Genomic DNA, 23,470 nt, shown 5'->3' on the forward strand with positions numbered 1-23,470 from the left:
ATCTGTCTATCTATCTATCTGTCTATCTGTCTGTCTGCCCGTCTGCCCGTCTGTCAGATTAAATCACAATAACGCGTTTGTGTTGAGAGGTGGTAAACCCGAATGTTTTCTCGGCCGACGTGGTATTTCTGGCCGTGTTTTGTGTGTACGACAGCTTCTGTCATGGCAGCAGAGCGCACTGAATCTAACTAAACATGGCGGGAGCAGAGAGGCTGCTCAGGGAGACGCACTGCGTGGTAATGGCGCAGAAAGTAGCGGAGTGAATTGGAGAGAACAGAAGAAGATGGGAGAGGAATGCAGCATCGGGAGGGGGCGAGAGTTAAAATAGAGAAGAGGTTCAGCAAGTTAGGTAGTGAAGAGATGGAGGGAGAGAGAGAGAGAAAGAGATGGGGGGGGGGGGACTTCACATGGCTTTTAACGGCATAGACCTGGCTCTCGGTGTATATAATTTAGTGCCATGACGCAATTGAGATACTCCAGAGAAGGAGCCGTCTGGTGGGGAAGCTCACATACACAAGTGCTCACATGCATTATCTTTCTCCTTCACTTGTTCACCCCCTCTCTCTCGCTCCCTTTCTCTTTCAGCCTCTGTTCCCCCCTCGCTCGCTCGCTCGCTCGCTCACTCACTCTCTCCACTCACTCTACCCACTCTCTCGCTCTTTCTCCCTCCGCAGCGCTTGGTGATCGCGGTACAGATTTAGAATCAGAGAGGATGCAGGTGCATTCAACTGTACAGTTTCCCAATCCTGAGTAAGGGGTCTGCTAATACTATTTGCTCAACCATCTATTAGGCCGAGCTATCTGTGTGCTCTGCTGCTCACAGTGGCAGAGTGCTTAGCATTGCCGGCTGAAATGGGTATTTGCTAAAGTTCCTCCGAGAGTCCGTTTGAACTGGGATGGCGCACCTGATGTGTAAAGGCTCGGAACGCAGGAGAGTGTCCTTGACTTTAAAATGGAATCATTCACTCTCCACAGCTTCCGTCATGCCATCGTTCTAAGACGGCAAATGGGTTTGCTCTGACATTGTGGCCAGCTCCTCTCGGCTGCTGAGGTCACAGGAATCTGTCGCTCGCGTAGAAATGCGAATCGCACACCGCTGCGGTAAGCTGTGCATAAAAATTGTATTGCAATGAAAGTATACTTGCGCTATTATACTTGGACAGCAGCTCAGCAACGTTGCCGCTAAGTGACCTTGGTACCGCTACAATGCATGAAATCGACTGTTGATAGTAAAATTACTGTACACCTCTGCCAGCGAGTGCTTAAGCGGCCATTACAGTACACATCACGAAACATCAACGAAACAATACAGCAACACAGTCTATCTGTTTCATGAAGGAGAAAGATTTGGATCAGGGCCGTTGACCTTGCCCGCCTTCGACATGAAATAGCACACAAATCATATCAAATAACTCGGAAATACTACAGGGGTCTTTTTTTTTTGTTTTTTTTTAATCATTGGATCCGGGTAGGATGACTCAAGCGAGTGTTCCCGTAGTGGAGCCCCCACGCGAAAATCTGCATGTGTTGAAAGGCGGGCGGCAGTGTGTGGGCTTCCTTCTCCTTTGATGATCATCGGCCTGTGGAGAATCTCCATGAGACGGGTCTGCTGTTGCTTCTGTTTGTCTCATTCGATCCTCTTCCAGCGACATCGTCGGGAGTTTTGAGATGCAGAATACGGTATGGTTTGGAAAATGGAAGGTGTTTTTCTCCGGGATTTGAGGTTAACTTATCTCCGCCAGAAAAATACCTGCCCAGGATTGTATTATGTCAAAGTGGACTGTGAAGCTGGAAGTCATGGTAATTTGAAACAGCGACCCGGCGCTCGGCACGCGACTGCTCGTGTTCCTGCGTTAGATCAAATTTGGTGTGTTCAAATTTAATGTGCTCAAATTATAGTGCAGTTTATGCATGGTATAATGAATGTATGGCTTGAGTGCAGAATACTGTAGGTATTGTTGCGTGCAGCATACTAATACATCATCTACACCTGAGAGTTAGGTGTTGCTTTTGAATCAAAAAATAGACCTCATTGGAAATGCAGCGCTAGTCTTTTATTGTCCCGTACCTTATAGAAGCATCTCTAATTAAGGGGGTGACTGTCTCCGGCTTTTACAGACAGAGACGGAATAACAAACGGAATCAGTGGAATAGGATCGGTCTGATACAGGGGTTCCCAAACTTTTTCCCTCAGACCTTTTTCACCAAGCTGATCAAGTCTATTCAAGCGGTCGGTTCGACTTTCATTTCAAGGGCACACAATACATTATAACACACACCCATCAGCCACAATATTACAACCACTGACAGGTGAAGGGAATTAACATTGATCATCTTGTTCCAATGGCGCCTGTCAAGGAGTGGGATACATTGGGCAGTAGTCAGTTAGTTCTTAAGGTTGATGTGTTGGAAGCAGGAAAAATGGACAAGTGTAAGGATCTGAGCCACTTTGACAAGGACCAAATTGTGATGGCTAGACAACTGGGTCAGAGCATCTCCAAAACAGCAGGTCTTGTGGGGTGTTCCCGATATGCAGTGGTTAGTACCTACCAAAAGTAGTCCAAGGAAGGACAACCGGTGAACAGGTGACAGAGTCATGGGCGCCCATGGGCTCATTGATGCACGTGGGGTGTGAAGTCTAGCCCGTCTTTCCTGCGAACCCTGCGAAAAATATTCAGGAATCGTTTGAGGAACATTGCAAAGAGTTCAAGGTGTTCACTCGGCCTCCAAATTCTCCAGATCTCAACCCCTCTGAGCATCTGTGGGATGTGCTGGAAAAACAAGCCCGATCCATGGGGGCCACGCCTCGCAACTTCCAGGACTTAAAGGATCTGCTACTAACATATTGGTGCCAGATACCACAGGACACCTTCAGAGGTCTGGTGGAGTCCATGCCTCCAAGGGTCACAGCTGTTCTGGCGGCACGAGGGGGACCTACACAATATTAGGCAGTTGAGTTTTAATGTTGTGGCTGATCAGTGTATCGGTGATCGCTGCATATAATAGTACACCTCAAATCGCCCAAGTGATCCCACGCGATCTGTGGCGACCTCCTGTGGGGGTCTCACGCCGCAGGTTAGGAAACGCCGAAACCCTGGACATGATCACACTATTCTCTTCCTTTCTGGTTTTGCCCTTCCTGCAGGAGCTGCAGTGAGTGAAGGCATTGAGAGCAGCGTCCTACCAACCTGTCATGGTTCTGACACCTTCTCTCACGCCTCCGTCTGCCGATCTCCCGCCGTCTTCAAAACGTGAGTCTTTCATCAGTATCTGTCTGCCGGTCTTTGTTTTCGTAGCGATTCGAAAAACGACCAAAATGATCAAAATGGTTGTAATTCGCAGGTCTCATAGAACCCTTTGTTGAATGTAAGTACTCCCAAACGTCTGTGGCAAGCGTGACTTCCAATTCTCACAGTGATCACACAATGATGTGTCACTGAAACCATTTACAGTAAGTCTCTCTCTCTCTCTCTCTCTCACTTTCAATCTCACTTCCACATTCTCTCTCTCTCTCTCTCTCCTTCTCTCTCTCTCTCTCTTTCTCTCTCTCTCTCTTCCCTTTTCAATTTGATTCTCTCTCTGTTCCTCTCGGTCCCCTGGAAGGGGTTTGATGGAGAGCTGGTCGAATGTCAGCAGGAACTGTTGTCATAACGGGAGGAATTCTTGCTGGGGTGATACTGCTGTGCATCGTAGCGGTGCTATGCTACTGTAGACTCCAGGTGATTATTTTCCGTGTGTGCGTGCGTGTGTCTGTGTGTGTCTGTGTGCGTGCGTGCGTGCGTGCGTGTGTGTGTCCAAATACATTTTGGTGATGTCAGAACGGAGGTTTCTCAAAACTTCTCAAATGTAAGAAAAAACAAAAAGAAAAACAAAACTTCCCCCGTTTCTCCCCTTAAAAAAACCCTTTTGATTGCTGGCGTCATGTAAATAAATGTTTTTTTTATTTATTTCATAATGCATTTGAACTGAAAAACAAAAAATGTAATGTTAATGTGATCCAACCCTGTGTGCAGCTGTGACTGCTGTAGTGATCGTTGATGTCCTACTCAGAAGTGGAGGTGGATCACTGAGTTGGTTGCGCTCATACTCTCCTGCATAATTCAGTAGATATTAGGCTGGAAGGTGGTGAACTGTAAACCGCCAGAGCTAGAGGTGTGTGTGCTTTGTGTTCCCCGGCTCCATTACGCCGCTCAACACCTCCCTCTTGTTCCGAATTAAATTCTTTTTTCGAATGCCGTCCTGTCCCGCGCCGTCCCTCCAGTACTACTGCTGCAAGAAGAATGACTCGGAGGCGGACGTCGGCTCCGTGGCGGCGGCCGAGCCCCCCTCTCACAGCGACTGCAAGGCGTGCAGCGCCCTCGCCATGGACGGCACCGCCATCACCCCCGTCTCCCTGGACAAGCTGGACCAGCTGGAAGCCGCGCCCCCGTACAACCACTGCCCCAACTGCTCGCCCTTCTACCTGCGCTCCGGACTCAGAGACGGCGTGCGCAACGGAGGCGAGCGGCTGGGCTTCCACACCTACTACGAGAACCCTTCCGCCTCGCTGCCCCTGTCCCTCAACCTGCGGGGCCTCTCGCCGCTGAGCTACTACAGCCCCACGGACATGTTCCCGCCCCCGCCACGACCCTACAGCACCCAGGTCTGACTTTGCGCGCACAAACAAAATCATGAACATTGGACTTTGGACAAACCAACACGCGCCCGACGTCCTCTGCTTCGCCCCGGAACTAAACGAAAATCGAAAAAAAACGCCATACTTGATCCGCGCTTTGAGCCGGTGGCAACCATTGCGGTCGAGCGTTGAAGTCAATGTGGAATTGTTTTAATCTGCAGTTTGGCTAATGTCCACTAGGGCGCTGCTCCAGAAAACTCTGACTCGGTGGAAGTCAATGGAAAGAAAATAAGAATAAGACTTTAGGGTCTCAATATAAAATCTCGTTCTTGCGATGGCTGCCCGGCTTGTGGTTTTGAAAATCATTAGAAGATATTACGGCTTCAAGAGCGTTATATTTGAGGGTGCAATTGCCTCGATGGACAGGTCTCTGGTTCGCGCTCCAGGGAGGTGGGCGTGTTGGTTCCGTCCTCAGACTTGTCTGGTGGTTTCAATTGCCTCTCCCCCCCTCCACCCCCGGCACTCCGAGACCCCGCCCTGTGGCCCGATCTGTCAATCTCCAGCTCCTCCCTGCCGAGACGGCGGCGAGCGTAAGGCCAAACTTGAGGCTTCAAAATCGCCTCCTCAGAAACCGACGGGTGGGGGACGTCACGGACACTACGTCCGTTTTTTCTTTTTTATACGCCCTCTGGGTTTCGACGGAGTCGTTCCGGACCGCCCACTCGCCAAGTGAAACCCAAGGTGCACCCGGACTTATAGACTCCGCCAACCGATACCTTCCCCTGATGTCGGGGGGACGCGTCTGGGGACAAAGACAGGGATGTGTTAGAGTACTACATTCATTCAAGCGACTATATTACAATCTCAGCTTCTTTTACACGTCCCCCCGCGCTTTCTGTTGCCCTATTCAGCACCCCCACCCCGGCCACGCCCCCCCACCTTCCCCACTCGCACAAATTGAGGTTTAATGCCAGCCAGCTATCTGTACATGAGGGCTAACAGTTTTTATATCATCTGTTTATGTTGTTTGCTACAGTAACCGTGCAGATACTCACAAACGTTCTGCTCGGAAAGTAACAATGGGAACAGCGTTGGGTTCCGCTTTCGGACGGCGGCGGCATCTGTCTCCCCCGACACTTGTAAATCCCGTCCGACCGCTTGGGGCGTCGTTTCTCCTCCATCTCCGGTGGTTTGGAATGGGGCTGGCCGACCGAAAGCAGGTTTTTCTACAATGAGCGTCTTCCACGTGAAGCTGTTTAATGGCACAGCTTCCTAATGTTTACAGACTCTGGAGGAGACAAGGACAGAGAGCGTAGGCTTAAGCCTTGCGTTTGGCTTCGGAAAGACAAATGGGTGGAAATGGAAATGCTAGAATCATGTGTCATACTCAGCCCAGTATATCTCGTAGGTCAGGGATTTGTATCTATGAGCCATTAAGTCCAATTTGATGTGGTTACGACGACGCAGTGCTATTCTACACTTTATGCCTAAATCAATGTATCTTTTAAGGGTGTTGTAGTTCTAGTGAGAGAGTGTCAGAGTTCTAAGTGTGCTTTAAGCAAGCCTGTGCCAAATCCTTTCCCATTATTCTTCAGCCTTTTCCGCCGTCTTGTTTTTCTCTGGAAGTTGCGTTCCTATCAGCTGTAACCGGGAAGCACAGTTCGAAGAGCATGGAAATGGAAATTTGGTGGTATACATTCTACTTCGGGGTCATCACTACCCTCCGAATAAAAGTTAAAAAAAATGGCAATATGAAAAAAGGCTGTTAACACCATTATATTGACTATTATTGATAAAAGATAGATCAAATATATATATATATATATATATATATATATATATATATATATTTATCCTGTATATTTTCACATATCACAAGCACAACACTGTCCTCCCATCTCCATGATCCACCTTATTTTAAATCATATATATGCTTTATTTATAAAGTTGTCTGCACATTGTAGCCAATACACTGTTACTTGATAGATACGTTCCCCATAGATTGACGAAAATGATTAAAGGAATAAAATATGAGAAAAGTAATTCTGTGAGTTTCTTTTTTTAAAACACAACAATTGTGTCGGAGTGTATAGAATTTACCATTTTTTGAAAAGGAATAAATGTTTATATTTGCCTGGGTATTGATTGTTACGCATCTCTTATTAATGGGGTGTGTGAGCGTGCGTGTTTTCTGAGAGTGACAGTGTTCAGGCAAATGAGAGAATTTTTGCATTATGGTGCCCTGGCCAATCAAATCCTCTCTTCCATTACCTGTGTTCCTGCCTTGGTATTCCACTGCTCCTACCTGCTGGACTGGTTTGCTCTGCTGTCGAGCCGGTCTGCCCAAACGTCTCGCAAACTTCTTCTCGAAAGAAAATAACATACTTAAAAAGTCATTGTCGGGCAAAGCCAAATGCCCATGGGAAATATTACAAGTACCACATGTTTGTATAATAGTGTGTGTGCGTTGAGTACCTGGGTTGGTTCAGCTGAGTTTACACAGAAACTGTTTAAGTACCTGTTGAAAAAAATAGGGCAAGGTAGTAAAATGGGGGTATTTCATTTAACCGTGTAGAGTTCGGGTGTAACTAATGGAAAATGTCTTGGATATTTGCGTGTGTGTGTGTGTGTGTGTGTGAGAGAGAGAGAGAGAGAGAGAGAGAGAGAGAGAGAGAGAGAGAGAGAGAGACAGAGACAGAGAGAGAGAGAGAGAGATTGTGTGTAAATAATGGTGTAGGTCTTGGACATTAGCATGTGTGTGTGTGTGTGTGTGTGTGTGTGTGTGTGTGTGTGTGTGTGTGTGTGTGCGTGTGTGTGTGTGTGTGTGTGTGTGTGTGTGAGAGAGAGAGAGAGAGAGAGAGTCAAGAGGTGAGAATGAGGCAGAATGCGAGACAATCCCCACAGTGGGCGTGCCCTCGTCCTGGTCGCTGTCACATTCCCACAGGTCTCACGTAAACCCTGTTCAACCTGTCGCCCATTCGGATTCGCAAACTCCTTCCCCGACGCCGAGCGTGTGTACGTGGCTCCGACTCCCACCCTCCAGCACTTTGAGGGGAAGCTTTCATCCCCTCTGAAGGAAGCTCTGTGTGTGTGTTTTCGTACTCACCTGTGGACCTGTGGACCTCCCGTCTGATCTCAGTGGAGGTTTATCTTGTGTGTGGATCTGCTTGGACTTCAGCCCTGTAGCTTGATACTTTCTTCTCTACCTGCACGCTAGATCTCCAGTTTATGAGCTTCACGTGTTCTTCATCACAAGGGAATTGAAAATAAAACCGCTCGGTTTCTTATATCCCGCTGATTTATATGTTTTTTTCCAAATGGATTTGTGACACTTGCTACTTTTGGATTTGGCCTCTTTACCTCGACCAAACCTGATAGTTCATAAGGCAGTTCAGCTCGGTTGAGTTTTGTTCCCCCGCGGGGAGCTCCACTGTTTTGTTTGGCTAAAACTCCTGTGAAATTTATACAGCCTCAGAGTATTCCCTTTCACGCCCTGTAACTCACTTTTGGAAACTTTGGAAACCGGTGCCTGGGTGGGTGGGTGTGTTGTGTATGTGTGTGGAGTGTTTTGGATTCCCCACGTGCGCCAGCCTCTGCAGGCGCCCAAGTGTATCAGGATGATGGAGGAAGTGTCCATCACCTTGGCGTACGACGCCCAGTCTGTTGACCAGATGAGCGAGGAAGAGATCCTGGCCTGTCTGGTGGCTGAGGCTCGGCCCAAATCCACGGTAAGACCAGAGAAGACCTCTGTAATATTTGACATCTGACATTTTTGCCAATGTATATTATCCACAGAATATTATTTTTTACCGCAGTTTCTTTGGAATGTTTCTGCGGTCCACAAATTTCTTCCATGTTTCTGGACTGGAGCCAACATCTCAATAACTTTACTGTGTGTTGGTAAGCGAGGATGACTGTATTGTAAAGCCAAAATATAAGCTACATCTTTCCAAGATGTTATCTTTAATTTTCTGGGATTCATTTTAAATGCACTTGAATTTTACTTAATGGTTAATTTCTTGGGTTTTAGTTTTTGAAATGATGTCACGATCAGAATCCTCATCAATTAGCTCAGAATCTCTTTACACTGCACATTAATCAAATATAACCTCTATCCCTAACCCCTTAACCCCCTAACCCCCAAACCCTATAACCCCCTAACCCTAACCCCCTAACCCCCTAACCCCCTAACCCCCTAAACCCCGTAACCTCCTAACCCTAACTCCCTAACCCCCAAATGCCCCAAACCCCGTAACCCCCCTAATCCCCTAACCCCGTAACCCCCTAACCTGTAACTCCTTAACCCCCTAACCCTAACCCCCTAACCCCCAAACCCCTTAACCCCCTAACCCTAACCCCGTAACCCCCTAACCCTAACCCCCTAACCCCGTAACCCCCTAACCCTAACCCTAACCCCCTAACCCTAACCCTAACCCTAACCCCCTAACACTTATCCCCTAACCCCCTAACACTTATCCCCTAACCCCCTAACACTTATCCCCTAACCCCCTAACCCTAACCCCCTAACACTTATCCCCTAACCCCCTAACCCCCTAACCCTAACCCTAACCCTAACCCACTCTAACATACTGAACAGTGACCACAGTGATGAAAACAAGACATATTGTAAATTTTAACTTAACACCATCACCGCTACAAAAACAACCCATAACGGAGACAGACATATGGGATCGTAAATGTGGCTCTGATTTTATCGAAGACCGACAGTGTTACAGTTTATTTACTACCAATGGCAAACGCGATGACATCCTAATTCTAAACAGATTTCTGAGTGTGAACCATTTTGAGATAAATTTCAAACTGTGAGTCCTATAAAAAAAATATTTGGAAGGGGAGAGTTTGCATTCTTCTGCGCTTGAAAATATAGCATTCCTCCATGCTCTATGAAAGGCATTAGACGTACACCTGACGCTACAAAGCAACGTTCCTTCATGTGTTAAAATCAACAGGTTTTACTTTCCTCCCTCTAGATCTCCTGGTGCACCTGCACTTTATCTCTTTCACTCCTACTCAATCTGTCTCTGTTTTGTTTTGAGGCGATAAATCCCCTCCGTTCGCTCACACGGACAATCAGCTGGGGTTTTCATGTAATTAATAGATATTACGACAGTAATAGATCAATAAAGATAATACAGGAGGCCGCCAACTCTCTCTCCAGGTGCCAACGAAGAAACCTAAACTGAGGGAATGCCCAAGTCAACCTGTGGAAGAGGATGAGGACCCCATAAACCGATACCAGGTCAGAATCCACAACTGTGAACTTCTACCGAACATGTTGGTTCCATCTAATTCCATCTGTTCCATCTATTTCCCACCTATCCACCTACCCACCTGCCTACCTATCTATTTATCTGCCTAGTGACCTACCTACCTACCGACCAACATACTGTACTTATCATATCTATCTATCTATCTATCTATCTATCTATCTATCTATCTATCTATCTATCTATCTATCTATCTATCTATCTATCTATCTGTCTGTCTGTCTGTCTGTCTGTCTGTCTGTCTGTCGATCTATTGATCTATCGTATCTACCTACTTATCTACCTGCCCTACCTACCCACCTTCCTATCTACCCACTGTAATATCACGAGGGGCTCTGTGATAGAAGGACGCTACATTCCCTCCAGCTGGCTGCGGGACGACACATCAAGATGGCCTTCTAAAGATGACTAGCAGCAGAAGTAGCAGCAGACTAGTAGCACCCACAAGCAGCCAGACAGGAGGGAACGCAGTAGTAAATGAGGCCTAATGAGCGCTTGGAGGGGTGGGCGGCGTTAAGGAGAGTTTGGCGAGGGAGAGAGACACATACACTCATGGATTTATTCTGTCCTCTTTGAGTTTTTGCCTTTTTCTTTTGTTATCCAAAATAAATGATCCAGTTTTGTTGAGAGCCTTCGTTTGCCTCCTTCTTGGCTTCACCCGCACCACAAAAAAAAAACACTAGAAGCTCCCAGCCTCTCGTGGCGCCGCTCGCAGGCTGTTGTCAGGAGTAGTCACAACATCTCCCGCTTATCCTTGGCTGTGAGGTCAAGTCTGTATTTTTCGGGAGGTTATTCACCTCCTTCCCGCTTCGCTCCGGGTGGTGTAGAGGGAAAACTGGGAGCTGCAGCAGACCAACCTGCGGCTGGAGCAGGAGAACGACAACCTGGCGCACAGGCTGGTCACCAGCAAGATCGCCCTGAGGAGCGCCCTGGACCAGGTACCGTCTGATCAAACCCCGGTTCAAACCCCGGGAGGGTACACCCCCATTCAAAGTATTTCCCTGTAAATGATTGACCGTCCGAGGGCCCTCGGGGTTTCCAGCTGCCGTGCTGTCACCTAAACCGAGTGAATTCCCCCCGATCCTCTTACAGGCCGAGGACCGAGTGGATGAACTCACCAAAGAGCTTCTGCAGACCCAACACTGCCTAAAAGCCACGGAGGAGGAGAAGAGGCGGGAGAAGGAGGAGGCTGCGATTGTGAGGGCAGAATTTATTTCTGAGTCTGAGAAAAGAGCCAACGGCTCCGGACTATGTTCGCACCAACTTATTCCTCCGTTCCATTCGAATATTCGGTTTTGTATATCCTATTCCATTACACAGTTTGAACATCCCATATTGCGTCTCCAGTTGAAGGAGGTGTTTCGGAGGGGGCTGGAGAACGCCGAGCAGGAACTGACGAGGTCGTCCGGCATCATCACAGACTACAAACAGGTACGCGACACAGCGCTGCCACCGTGACCAAAAAAAAAAAAAAGACATTGCAAAAACTAGACTCTCAAGAGGAGGAAGAGTACTGTGATGAGGCCAGAGACGAGGATAGTCTCCTCTTCACCCCTCTCATTTAAATGCATTGATTTTTTTAAATGCGTCTCATAATGCATTATAAAAGGTACCTCCTATAACCTCCTGTTATCTGTTTTTAGCTTTATTATTTCTGTGCCTTTTATGCCTTCTGTGAGGCACTTCAATGCGGTTCTCTGTTTATACTCCCCCACCGTACCAGCGACAAAATAGGTTTATGAACAGGCGGACTATTTCTAATGAATTTTGAGAACGTTCTCTTGAATAACTCCTCCAGGATTCTGTTTGATAATATAGAGAAGAAAAAAAACACAGTGTTTTCTTGTTTACTCCTCCAGATCTGCTCTCAGCTGGCGAGCCGTCTGGAGGGGCAGCAGGTTGGCCACAGAGACGAGCTGGAGGCCCTGAAGGTGAGGAGACCGTCCCTGTGCTGCTCTCACCTCTCCTGCTGACACGCTCATGCACACACACACACACACACACGTATGTGTGTGTGTGTGTGTGTGTGTGTACATGAGTCATTATATTTTCAGAAGATAATGATAAGATTAGATACGAACACTTCCCTTTCTGAAATTCAGTGTGGGATTGTGAATTCAGTGTTACAGCAGCAGAGATTAACACAACAAGGAACCGCACTTATACAGCCCCGTGTTCACTCCTGTTAACTTCTATATGTTTAGATATATTTTATGTTGTTAATAAAATACAATACAATACAATACAATTCAATACAATACAATACAATTAAAGTAAATATAGTTAAATTAAATATAATTAAATTAAATCAAATTTAATTAAATCAAATTTAAAGGTTAGGGTTAACAGAACCCTCACACTGAAGTCCTGTAAATCATTTAAAGACTAAGATCCAGGCCATGTAGTAACTGGTCATAGTTCAGTCATTGTTGTGTTTTTGTCAATCCATAAAAATACCCTCCTACATCACTTATACAGTTGTCAATAGTGCCATATTCTCCATTCCTGTAATAATTGGCTGGGGCAATAACAAAATTGTCGGACCGATCCGCCATTACGGCAGGAGCGCTCGCGCAACCGGTCTTTGTTTTTTATCCTGGCTTCGTCAGCTGAAAAGAAATTGTCAAAAAAGCCGAGAGTCGAAAGAGTAAAAACAAACTGCATGTTCCCTTCAACATTTTTTAGGATCAAGTTATAATTTACAACAATGTTGTCAGCACAGAAAGACAAGCTTGTTTCTCAAAGATTATTTCAGATAACCAAAATAATCCCAAGGTACTTTTTTTTTTCCCCCCATAATTGAGAGTCTTCTAAATCCATCATCTGCGCTCAGTCCTCATGACAACTCGACCCTCAAATGCAAAGAATTTGCTTCATTTTTTAAAGAAGAAATAGTTTCCATTGGAGCCAGCGTTGTAATCACTCAGCCTCCCTCAGATCTCCCTGCCCAGGGGCCTCTCCATCTCTGATCTCTTAACATAATGAAGTCTTTAACGTGCGTTCTCGACCCCCTCCCAACCAAGCCCTTTAAATCCTCCCTCCAAATCCCCTCCCAAGTAACGAGTATAATAAACTCCTCTGATAATCCCGGGCATCTTCCCCACTGCTTTCAGCGGTAACACCACGCCCCAAGAAATCCAAATAAGTCAACTCAGAGCTAAGCAATTGCAGACCTTTGGGATCATATCTACCTTTCCTTGGTAAACCTTTGGGAAAAAAAAAAGTTTTTAATTGACCCCTTGTTCATCTAACCAAAGACGGCGTTTTAGAAAAGCTCCAACCTGCACGTCGGGCGAACCGCGGCACGGAGGCCGAAAGTTGTAAACCACACGAGAGTTATTGTGGAGGCAAACAACGTCGCCGTCCTCCTTCTCTTAGACCTCAGTGCAGCGTTCGACCTCAGTCCACCGTATTTTAACAGACAGACTTGACAAGTGGGTATGTCTCTCTCTCTCTCTCTCTCTCCCTGGCCTGGTTTCAGTCACATCTAACTGATGGACAGTTTTCTGGTCAGCCTGGGTGCTCACGTATCAGAGGCTCGTGGTACTGAATATGGTATTCCTCTAGGAAGCGTTCTCGGCCCAATTTTCCTTTGATTATACATGCTCCCACTTGGAAATACTAACCATCGCCATGTCAGTTCCCATTTTTATGCTGATGAAACGCCTCTCTGTTTCGCCGAATGACCCCAGTGCACTGCATGCTCACATTGCCTGTCTCACTGGCATTAATGTACGGATGGGGAAAAACTTTTTTAAAGCTAAATGAGGAAAATTGAACTGAAATTAGATTATTTTAATAGGGCCCCAAGCAAGAGAGGAAAACTGCACTCAGTACTTGGTGGTTTCAGCAAACAGATTAAAAAAATCACAAACTCAGGAGTGATTTTCGACTTTTTGACTTAAATTTTCATTTTCATTGTAACAAGGTCATTAAAACGTCCCTTTTGTCATCCTCGGAATGTTGCCAAAGTCAAAACTTTTTTTTTTAACTCAGAAAGATCCTGAAATACTCATTCACACTTTTATTACTAGTTGTTTAGACTATTTTTATTTCCTTTTTACTGGATTACATAAAAAGTCTATAAGAAACAACAGCTAGTTCAGATTGCTGCGACCGAGTCTTAACTAAAACCAAAAAAAAATGGATCACATTACCCCACTGCTTAAGATATTGCACCTGCTATCTGTATCTATTAGAATTGATTTTAAAGTTATTTTACTTGTTTATAAAGCTGTAAATGACCTTGCTCTTCCCTACATCAGAGATTTTCTTTCATTTAGTGTTTCAGCCAGATCACTAAGGTCCTCCGCTGCTTTTCTTTCAATGTTCCTCATGTGTCCCGTAAAAAAGAACCGGCGAGAGTGCCTTCTGTTTTTATGCCCCCAAAACTGTGGAACTCACTGGAACTCTCTGGGTCTTGCTTTTATTTGACATATCTTCTCCCTCTATCCTCCTCGTCTCGTCTCTCTCAGACCGCGGTGATGGCGTGCTCCCGCTGCCGGAAGGTCCTCGAACCGCGGGAGCAAAGTGACCCCGGTCAAGCAGGTCGTTGCTCCCCGGCAGCCGAGCCGGTGGGTCCAGGTCCGGACCTGATCCAGCACCTCCGCAGCACGGAGGGGAGGGAGGCCCGCAGGAGGGAGCGGGAGGAGGAGGCCCTCAGCTCCCAGATCAGGAGGCTGGAACGGGAACTGGCCCAGACCAAGCTCCAGATGGTGGAGGCCAAGTGCAAGATCCAGGTTAGGGCAACACACACACACACACACACACACACACACACGCACACACAAGCACAACCGCAGAAACACGCCCAAAACACACACATGCATACACACAACAAACCCGCAAATCACAAGCCAATGAACCAATACACACACTCGCATACAGATCCTCACAATCTCTCTCTCACACACAAACAAACACAAATTATACACAAACACACATACACAGGCATACAGACACACACACACACACACACACACACACACATACTGCTTGGTTTTTGCAGTATTTTGGAACGGCTCTATATTTAAATCAGTGGAGCTTGACACTACACTAATGCTCCTACATCACCCTACTGCAGTATTCTTAAAAGCCAGGATGGGTCAAAAGCAGAGGATCCATTTCAGCGGCCACCATCAAAGCATGTGCATGTGTGTGTATGTGCAAGCATGTGTTGTAGTGTGGTGTGTTGTGTGACGAATAAAGACTGTTTCTTCTTCTTTCTTCTTCCTCTCATCATTCTCACTTTCGATTGTTTCCTCCACACATACTGTAGGACTTGGAGCACCAGAATGGCCTCCTGCAAAGTGACCTCCAGGCAGCGAAGAACAGCTGGTTCAGAAAGACCTTCACGTCACTGCGGACGGCCGGGGGAGGCCTGCACGGCTTCAGCCTGCCCAGTGACGGGGCTCCCTCAGCCGGCCTGGTGCTGTCCAGCGGCCCCCTGTCCGGATGGAGCACCAAGAGGCTGTCCTGGTCGTACAAGGACACCCGAGGGAACATCTCAAACAAGAAATGAGGCGACCACAAACTCCCACTTGACCTCAGGACTCTTGGAAAAAGGAGGATTTTGGTTGAAAGATCCACTGTACTTCAAATTAAGCCAACGTTCCGACCTGTCTGTGTGGAACTTTGTTTTGTTGTACTCAAGCTGGTGTGTGTTTCTTTTTTTGGAGTTGATTGGGATTTCATGTCAAGTACCCTCAATTTGATACGCATTAGGCCAAGGACCCCATTTGGTAAGATTTTGTTTCTGGGACCCCAATCTGGGAAGGGTTTTTAACCTTTAGATTTGATTTTGTCAAAACTTCCATACCGCTTAATTCATACTACTTATGGAGATCACTGTGAAACTACGATCAGAATCGTCATTGTTGTAGATTCTGTAACAGGGCTAACTTCTTGTAAGTAAAATAACGGTTACGTTATCAATGGACCCCTGTGGGACCCCTGGTACTCCTTGAGGAGACTCCCCACTTTGAGAGCCCACCACTGTATTCTTATTTTTATTGGGCACTAGATGGCAGTCATACAGAGCAGAGGTCATGTGTTTACCAACACTAAGTGATGCAAAGCTGAGACCAGGTGTACTAACAAAAAAATCTGTTGTGTCATGATGGTAATTCCTCTGCAGTTCAGCGTTTTGTGGGGAATTATGTGAAGCGTGTTATCACAGCAAATAAAAGTGTTTTCCACCCCATGAATGAGCTCTACTACACCCTAAACGATCTCAGACTTTCTGACTGGAGTCATGGGAATTCAAGTTTTCTTCTGCGGTCAAACTGCGGTTTGGGAAACCCTTCAGCACGGGTTATTTTCTGAAAGATCATTCCATCATCGACATACAGTAGAATGTTCCTCTTTCGCTATAATGAATGATGCTTTCGAGGCGGGGATTCAGCCACCACTATATGATAGCTGCTTCCTGTCTTAAAATGAAGAACCTCTGTGTCTCACATGCAGAACACAACAAGGCAGAACTAAACACCAACAACAGGAAAGCAGCGCAGAAACACTTTAAGAGGGAACGCGTAAGAGAGCAGAGAACACGACTAAACAGAAGAGAAGAATACAGAAAAAAGGCCAGGAGGGATAGGGGCGGGGGCCACGACGAGGAGAGACGTTTATTGCGTGGAAGGGAGTCTGTCGTGCATAAAGGTCGACTCGCAGCGCAATTACACAACAGCTTAACTCTTTGTGTGCAAGAGCGCGTGACGTGCTGCAGGTATGGTTGTCAGAGGCTGCACGGCCCTTTGCGTCACCGGGCTTTTACTCGGTTGTGTTTTTGGGAGCCACGGACTGGACTTATTGAGGCCAGCTGCAGCATCAGGCAGTAAGTACGACACAAATAAAACTTAAAATTAAGTGTCTTGCTCAAGGACACATCAGCATGCTACCAGGAGGAGCCTGAATCAAAACCAGCAAACTTCTACTTACTAGATGACCCGTATTCACCCCGTGAATATAATTTATATGTATATCACTTTTTCCATCAGATCCTCCATCCAGACCCGTGGTACAGTGTCGGTGCATTGGCTTCCCAAACCAAACCCTCTGCTTATGGCCACAGCAGCGTGATCAGTATGGTCCAACGCATTACGTCGCCACCTACAGGTAAGATTTCGAAAGAACCGTCAGATGGATCTATGGCAGATCTATCCCTGTTTTTTTGGGGGGTGGTTTTTCCCACCATTAACCATTTACTGTATAATGTCAGTGAGAGGAACCAAAAGTCGATCACCAAGGAGTGTCATCTGGTCCGTCCTGGTTCTTCATCCCTTGGACTGAGCTCAGCGTCTTCCAACTCCTCTCAGCAGGTACTGGGTTTAAAAGCAGCTCAACTACCATGGTACTTCCGTATATCCGGCAACTCCAGTTTTTGTGCCTTTAAAGCTAAAGCCCCCCCCCCCCGTAAACCATCACCACTCTCATCTACTGGATGTACTACAACTACTATCAGTGAATATAACATAATGCTGCCTGGTTTGCAGCTCTGGCATTGCCACTTTGAGGAGCTGAAACTTCTCACCGACTACATCATCAACGTCACGGCGGTCAACAAGCTGGGCAGCAGCACCTCCTTGACCAGTTTTATGATGGAGGATATCGGTGAGTAAGATCGACGGTGACGATACAAAGTAACGTCTAGATCTCTTGTGTAAGATTCAAGATTCAAGATTCAAGAGGTTTATTCATCACATACATATACATACTTTCATACATATATGCAGTGAAATGTAATGCAACGCACCCGGTGATTACACACAATATGTCCTAGACTGAACACAGGAGCTACCTAAGAAAATTTCCCGAGACTGTTTTTTAAATCTCTCTCTCTTTCTCTCTCTCTCTCTCTCTCTCTCTCTCTCTCTCTCTCTCTCTCTCTGTCTCGCTCTCTCTGTGTTTTCCTTTCTGTCTCACGCGCAGTTAAACCAAACCCCCCCGTGGACGTGCGAGTTTCCCCAAACGGTTTCAGGAAGTTGTCTGTCGAATGGAGCCCTCCGCCGACGTGGTCCAGCCTGGACATCTTCCCCCTGAAGTACAAGATCCGGTACCAGTGGCAGACCAGGGACTCCAGCAAGACGGTCAAGGTAGAACAACAAACTTGCTCGGGGGCGCCGACGTCACAGAAAAATTTAGATTTTGAGCTTATAGAGCAACCAAAACCCCAGATCCTGCCTCGCATACAGTATACTCTACATAGGCTGCACTGATATGCTGTAGGGTGAGCAGTGGGGAAATGATTCACCCGAAGGCTACTGTACAGTAGGTTCCCCTTTCAACCCTTTTGTTAAAGTGTGTATTACACACCCCATATTGCACCACGACATGGAAAAGGGCACATTTCAGGCCATGTGTTCAATATAATCAAGCAGGGACCAATCAAACAAGGAAATTTATTTCCTTTTTTATTCAATTCAAGGCTGGAGTTGAACAAAGTTGATGATTCAAATGGCAATCCTCAAAAAAGGCCAAAATGAACAGCTGTTGTAATGGCTTTACTCACTCGACGCTGTATTTGAGGAACTGCCGACCACTGCACTATTTACTAAACTCCCTCTGATTGATTAGATCCCTATCGCCACCAAATCAAAGTCATATTCTCACATCTTCAATACATAAATGCATATTATCATTGTTTTTGTTTTTTTAAACTCTTGTTTTTCTCTCATTCCGCTCCAGCTGGGTCCTTTTGAGAGCACCAAGATGGACCTGAGGGGTCTGGCTCCGGGTCGGGCCTACTTGGTGCAGGTGTGTGCCATGGAGTTCCTGGACCTGGGGGAGTGCAGCGACTGGAGCTCGCCTGTTCGGGCCTTCATGGCAAAACGCTAGACGGATTCCTGGCTGTTTCCTCTGGCTTTCTGTCTCTGTCTTGGCGGCGGGGCTCCTCCGGTTGTACACGTTGTTTTTTACTTGTTATTTAGTTATGAGCGGCACAAGCAATGCAAGTTATATGTTGTCTTAATTTATTCTTTATTTAAAAAGGAATCAGTGTGCAGAGGAGACCGTAGAGAATGCATTGTTTAGGCAGCTGATGTAAGAGACACAGTACACTATAGAATCTGTTCCTTTGTATTTTTGTTTTTTTTGTTTTCATAAGGTAATTTTTTTTGTGCGAAATGTTGTATCCTTGTCCATGTGAGAAATGCGAGTTGAAAAAACGAAATAAAAACTTCAACCAGCCGAACAGGACCCTTAATATCGATCTACAGCGCGTTAGTCAATCACATCAACCACCAGCGGCATGACAAACTCAGAGTGCCTGCGGCCCAGGGTGAAGGACGGCGGTCGGGGGAGGTGGATCTGGACCTTCTCCGGGCTGTGGGTGCCGGGGCCCGGCACGGCAGAGGAGAAACTGGGCCTCTTGGTGCGGCTCTGCATGGAGAAGGAGGGCTGGCGCTGGAGGTAGACGTTTGGGTCGGTGCTGTTGTACTGTCCCGGCCCCGGGGTCATGGACAGGTCTTCTGAGGGAGCTCCCACCTTCCGGCGAGCGGAGAAGCTGTAGCTGGCGCTGGACGGCTTGTTGGGGACCTGGGAGCCCAGGAGGTTGGGGAGCGTGTACCTGGTGCAGGAGCACAGTGCTAAAGTAGATTTCAGGGGGCAATAACTCAAAATGTTGACTTTTGAAGCCATATTGTGAGAGGTTCTGAGTATTATCAGCACCCACCCTCCCAGGGTGGGTGCTGATATTCACCCGTGTTATTCACCCGTGTTCATCTGTATTTACTGACCACAACTCGCTATGCTGCTTCATCAAATTCACTGCAGCTGCCTTTCACTTCTCCATTGTTGGTGGCGGGCCCCGCCACCAACAATGGAAACAGCTCGCACACGAATGCAAATACATTGAATGAGAGTTTCTCAAGTGCCAGATAAATAATGGGTCAATGTGATTTAAAAAAACAAAGACTTTTAATAAGTCACTTTAAATAAAATGAGTTATAAAGATAGGGAACCCATCTCTGTCCCTCTCCCTCTTCACCTGTTGGGTGCTGGCACAGTGTCCATGGAGCGGTATCTCGTGCGGTTGCTGATGGTGTAGGCAGGGGGTCGACAGTGAGAGTTGAGAGGTGGAGCTTTCTCTGGGCTGTAGGCCCCCGGCCCCGGTGTCTGGAACTGAGCTGCTGCATGAAGGGAACACACACAGAGGAAATATTGAGTTATTTTCTCATCTATTATTATTCTATTGTGGTTGAGTTGAGTAGAGTTAATTGTGTCCATTCTATTCTTTTACATCCAAAGCCTTTCTATCATATTTTGTAAGACCTAAACAGGGAAGGAAGTGTTTGATGGATAATATGATGATAATTAAGAAGAAGAATCATTTTATTTGTCTTACAGGTGAAATTGCACTTAACACACACGCAGGGAGTGGTGACTGAAGACATTTAGCCCCTGGATTTTTCTCCAGCCTTGCCGTCCCTTGCCGTTCCTCCAGGGGCAGCCCTCGCTTCCTTGGCACCTGGGGGATAATTCTAGGTGTAGATCCATGTCACGGTCAGGGGACAGGACAGCGTTTGGGATTGGGGTCCCTTTTTATGTCGGACACGACCCCATGTGAGCACGGGGAAGACATGCAGACTCCACACTGAAAGGCGCCTAATCGGGAGATCACTGCTGAGCACTGTGCCAACAGCGCCCCAGGGGGGAATTGGACCCAGGACCTTCTTGCCATGAGGCAGCAGCGCAAGCACCGTGCCACATATACATATAATACACATTTGATTTAATGCATTTGGTATGAAAGAAAGCGTAGTTGGCCCTTAAGGAACAGGAGTGCAGCCGGATCTCAGTTTTGTGACTTACCGGCACGTTTCCCACGGCCCAGCATGGAGTAGGACAGGGTCCTGGCCCGTCCGAACCGGGTCATCTTGGCGTCAATGTGGTACCGCGGTCCTGGGCTGGAGTCCACAGAGATCACTAGGGAGCAAACAACCCAGACGGAAGACGTTGGTGCATTTGACAATAACGACATTGTCCAAAGTGAAAACTGTCGTCGCTGAAAACTCTTCGGTGACGGCAGTTATACAGTGGAAACCTCTTACAGTGATCACTTATGTCCGGCTCAAATTGATCACTTTAAGCGGATGATTGTTGTTATTTTTTTCCATTTTCTTTATTTCTCATGCAGATTGCCATCTAATGGTATCAATGGCTCTGCGGAGCCTGACAGGGGATGCACAGGGTTTTCATTTTGTTTCGTTCAACCAGGAAACAGAGGAAAATGTTTTTTTTATGTTTTGATTGGAGAAACCGGAAACGGGGACGCGCAGCGGAGCGGAGATCACTCCCTCTCCATTACGCATTTACGCCACTGCTCTGCACATGCTTGTTTTACCAATTATCAGTCTTGAATACCTTTGAAACTTTAAATAATTGTGGGACAGTGTTTAATGAAAATGTAAAATTGTAAGGAAATCCTTGGGGGGGTGGGGCTGCGCTATGCAAAATCCACCGGCAAGCCCCGGCATAGCGTTGCCACTGCAGATGGGTAACCGTGAGTCAAAGTATCATGGGAGTGAAGTAAAGTTAAAAAAAATAGAGTTACCGTAGTGAAATTTGTCATGTATGAAAAGACCCAAAGTGAACACAGCAAGCGGACTACTTGATTACTATAGGCAAAATATTTAAACGGCATTAGGAATGATTCTGTCCCAAGCTTTTTGATCCATATAGGCGGTTCCCACTGTACAATCCAAGATATTGAACATGTTTATGAGGTCAGGGAGGGCAAGGTTGGATATGAAGGTTAAACATGTTTATTTGTACTGTACATTTCATACACAAAGGAAATTCAAAGTCACTTTGAATGCCTTTTATGATGAAAAGGCAAAAAAGCCTGATATCAAAACACAGAAGAATAAATGCATAGTAATACAAAAAAAATGAAAACACATAAAAACAGACATAATAAAATACATTTAAAACAGGCCCACACACTGAAACATGGCGCTACTCGAACCCAAACTCATTTGGATCAAATCTTTACACTTTTAAACAGCATTGTGGTGACACAGCCATCCTAAACACTCAAAACAAAATTCCCAGTACGGTCACACGGGATGACCAGTCTGATCTCTTTACTGAGATTAAAGGTGCATTCCACGAAAAGGTTCGGCACTCACTGGCGCTGCTCATGCGGCTGTGGAGGGAGTAGGCGGGGCTGCTGGGCTTGGTGACGTCATGGTTGATGTAGCCGACCGTTGGGGGGAGAGCATAGCGACCAGGACCGGGCCCTAGCAACCAGAAGAGTGGGGATTATGGGATAATGATGATGAGCAGATTCGGCCAAAGCCAATAAAGTACATTGATCTGTCATCAGCTCGGCTGTTTGATGCCACATGCCCAATTGGTTCCAAATCTTCTTTGTTTTTTCAGTCTTAGTACATTTTTGACAGTCCAACAAACTACAAACAATCAATCTATCTGTCTGTCTGTCTGTCTGTCTATCTATCTATCTATCGGCCTATCTGTCTGTCTGTCTGTCTATCTGACTGTCTGTCTGTCTGTCTGTCTATCTATCTATCTATCTATCTATCTGACTATCTATCTTTCTGTCTGACTGTCTGTCTGTCTGTCTGACTGTCTGTCTGTCTGTCTGACTGTGTCCGTCCGTCCGTCCGTCCGTCCGTCTATCTATCTGTCTGTCTGTCTGTCTGTCTGTCTATCTATCTATCTATCTATCTATCTATATGTCTATCTACACACATATCACTTCACAAACCTCTTTCTCTACCGGCGATCATCGGACGCCTCTTAACCGGCGCTTCCATGGCCTGGCGACCTCTTTCCTTCTTGTCCTTCTTGTCTTTCTTCTCCTTCTTTCCTTCCCTCCCGTCTTTTCTTCGCCTCTGCCTCTTCGGCGCCTCCGTCACGTCGTCGGATGCATCCTCTGTCCTCCTCCTCCTCCCCTTCTCCGGGAAGCCCACGGCCCTCTGCTCTGAATTATACATGATTACACGGAGCAGAAACCTTATCCTGACCCACGGCTACACCCGCCGTCTCACGGCTTTCCTAATTGTTCCCCAGGGACTGGTTTTCTAACGCCGTCCCCGACAAGCCGCAGCCTTCGGCACCGAGCAAACAACTTCTCGCGGTTGAAGAAAAAAATAAATCAATTTAAAAAGAGGGAAAAATAAAGATTAACAGTCGAGCAAAGTGCTGCTGTTATTACACCAGCTGAGGAGTCCAGGGGTAAGGGCGGTCTCTTTTAGTGTTTTCCGTCCCTCGGGACCCGACTCCACATTTTTTGGATAGCGTGTCTGGTTTAGCGCCAAGTTTTTGGAGTTATGATAAAGTCCCCGCCACATGGTCTGAGACCAGAGCCTCGGGAGACATGTACTCAAACTCCATTAACAATTATTGCTCATAAAAATTGGTCATAGGTAAAAAAAAAAAAAATCTGTGAAGTTTCAACGTAATAGGGTCCCTCTGTTATGGTCCAGATGACAATACTTTATACTCAATCCATTTCAAATTGAGTCGAAACACTATAATCGGGACATTGCCCTGCAGTGTTAAAATTAAAGTTAAAATGTATTTCTGTCATGACAATCAGAGCAGA

General features: G+C 46.5%; 4 protein-coding genes across 4 annotated transcripts; 3 read left to right on the plus strand and 1 right to left on the minus strand.

Moving 5' to 3' along the window:
• Positions 1-3,626: 3,626 nt before the first annotated feature.
• Positions 3,627-4,648, plus strand: fam163aa (family with sequence similarity 163 member Aa; the record flags this gene model as incomplete). Its single annotated transcript, XM_080012598.1, has 2 exons — positions 3,627-3,719; positions 4,262-4,648. The coding sequence occupies 2 exons, from the start codon at positions 3,627-3,629 to the stop codon at positions 4,646-4,648; spliced, it is 480 nt and encodes a 159-aa protein (XP_079868724.1).
• Positions 4,649-8,232: 3,584 nt separating this feature from the next.
• LOC307239380 (rab GTPase-activating protein 1-like) lies at positions 8,233-15,424 on the plus strand (the record flags this gene model as incomplete). The annotated part of the gene is made up of 7 exons (XM_080012738.1): positions 8,233-8,343; positions 10,731-10,841; positions 10,996-11,100; positions 11,251-11,334; positions 11,763-11,834; positions 14,379-14,642; positions 15,182-15,424. The coding sequence occupies 7 exons, from the start codon at positions 8,233-8,235 to the stop codon at positions 15,422-15,424; spliced, it is 990 nt and encodes a 329-aa protein (XP_079868864.1).
• Positions 15,425-17,378: 1,954 nt separating this feature from the next.
• ebi3 (Epstein-Barr virus induced 3) lies at positions 17,379-18,738 on the plus strand (the record flags this gene model as incomplete). The annotated part of the gene is made up of 3 exons (XM_080012739.1): positions 17,379-17,514; positions 17,833-17,996; positions 18,589-18,738. 3 exons carry the CDS (start codon positions 17,379-17,381, stop codon positions 18,736-18,738), a joined length of 450 nt encoding a protein of 149 aa, XP_079868865.1.
• Positions 18,739-19,122: 384 nt separating this feature from the next.
• Positions 19,123-22,715, minus strand: odf3l2a (outer dense fiber of sperm tails 3-like 2a; the record flags this gene model as incomplete). The annotated part of the gene is made up of 5 exons (XM_080011779.1): positions 22,631-22,715; positions 22,032-22,142; positions 20,713-20,826; positions 19,889-20,030; positions 19,123-19,468 (listed from the first exon to the last, which is right to left on the minus strand). The coding sequence occupies exons 1-5, from the start codon at positions 22,677-22,679 to the stop codon at positions 19,123-19,125; spliced, it is 762 nt and encodes a 253-aa protein (XP_079867905.1). The 5' UTR covers positions 22,680-22,715.
• Between the last annotated feature and the right edge of the window lie 755 nt (positions 22,716-23,470).

The sequence above is a fragment of the Zeus faber genome (assembly GCF_960531495.2).
Source record: "Zeus faber genome assembly, chromosome: 13".
NCBI lineage: Eukaryota > Metazoa > Chordata > Actinopteri > Zeiformes > Zeidae > Zeus > Zeus faber.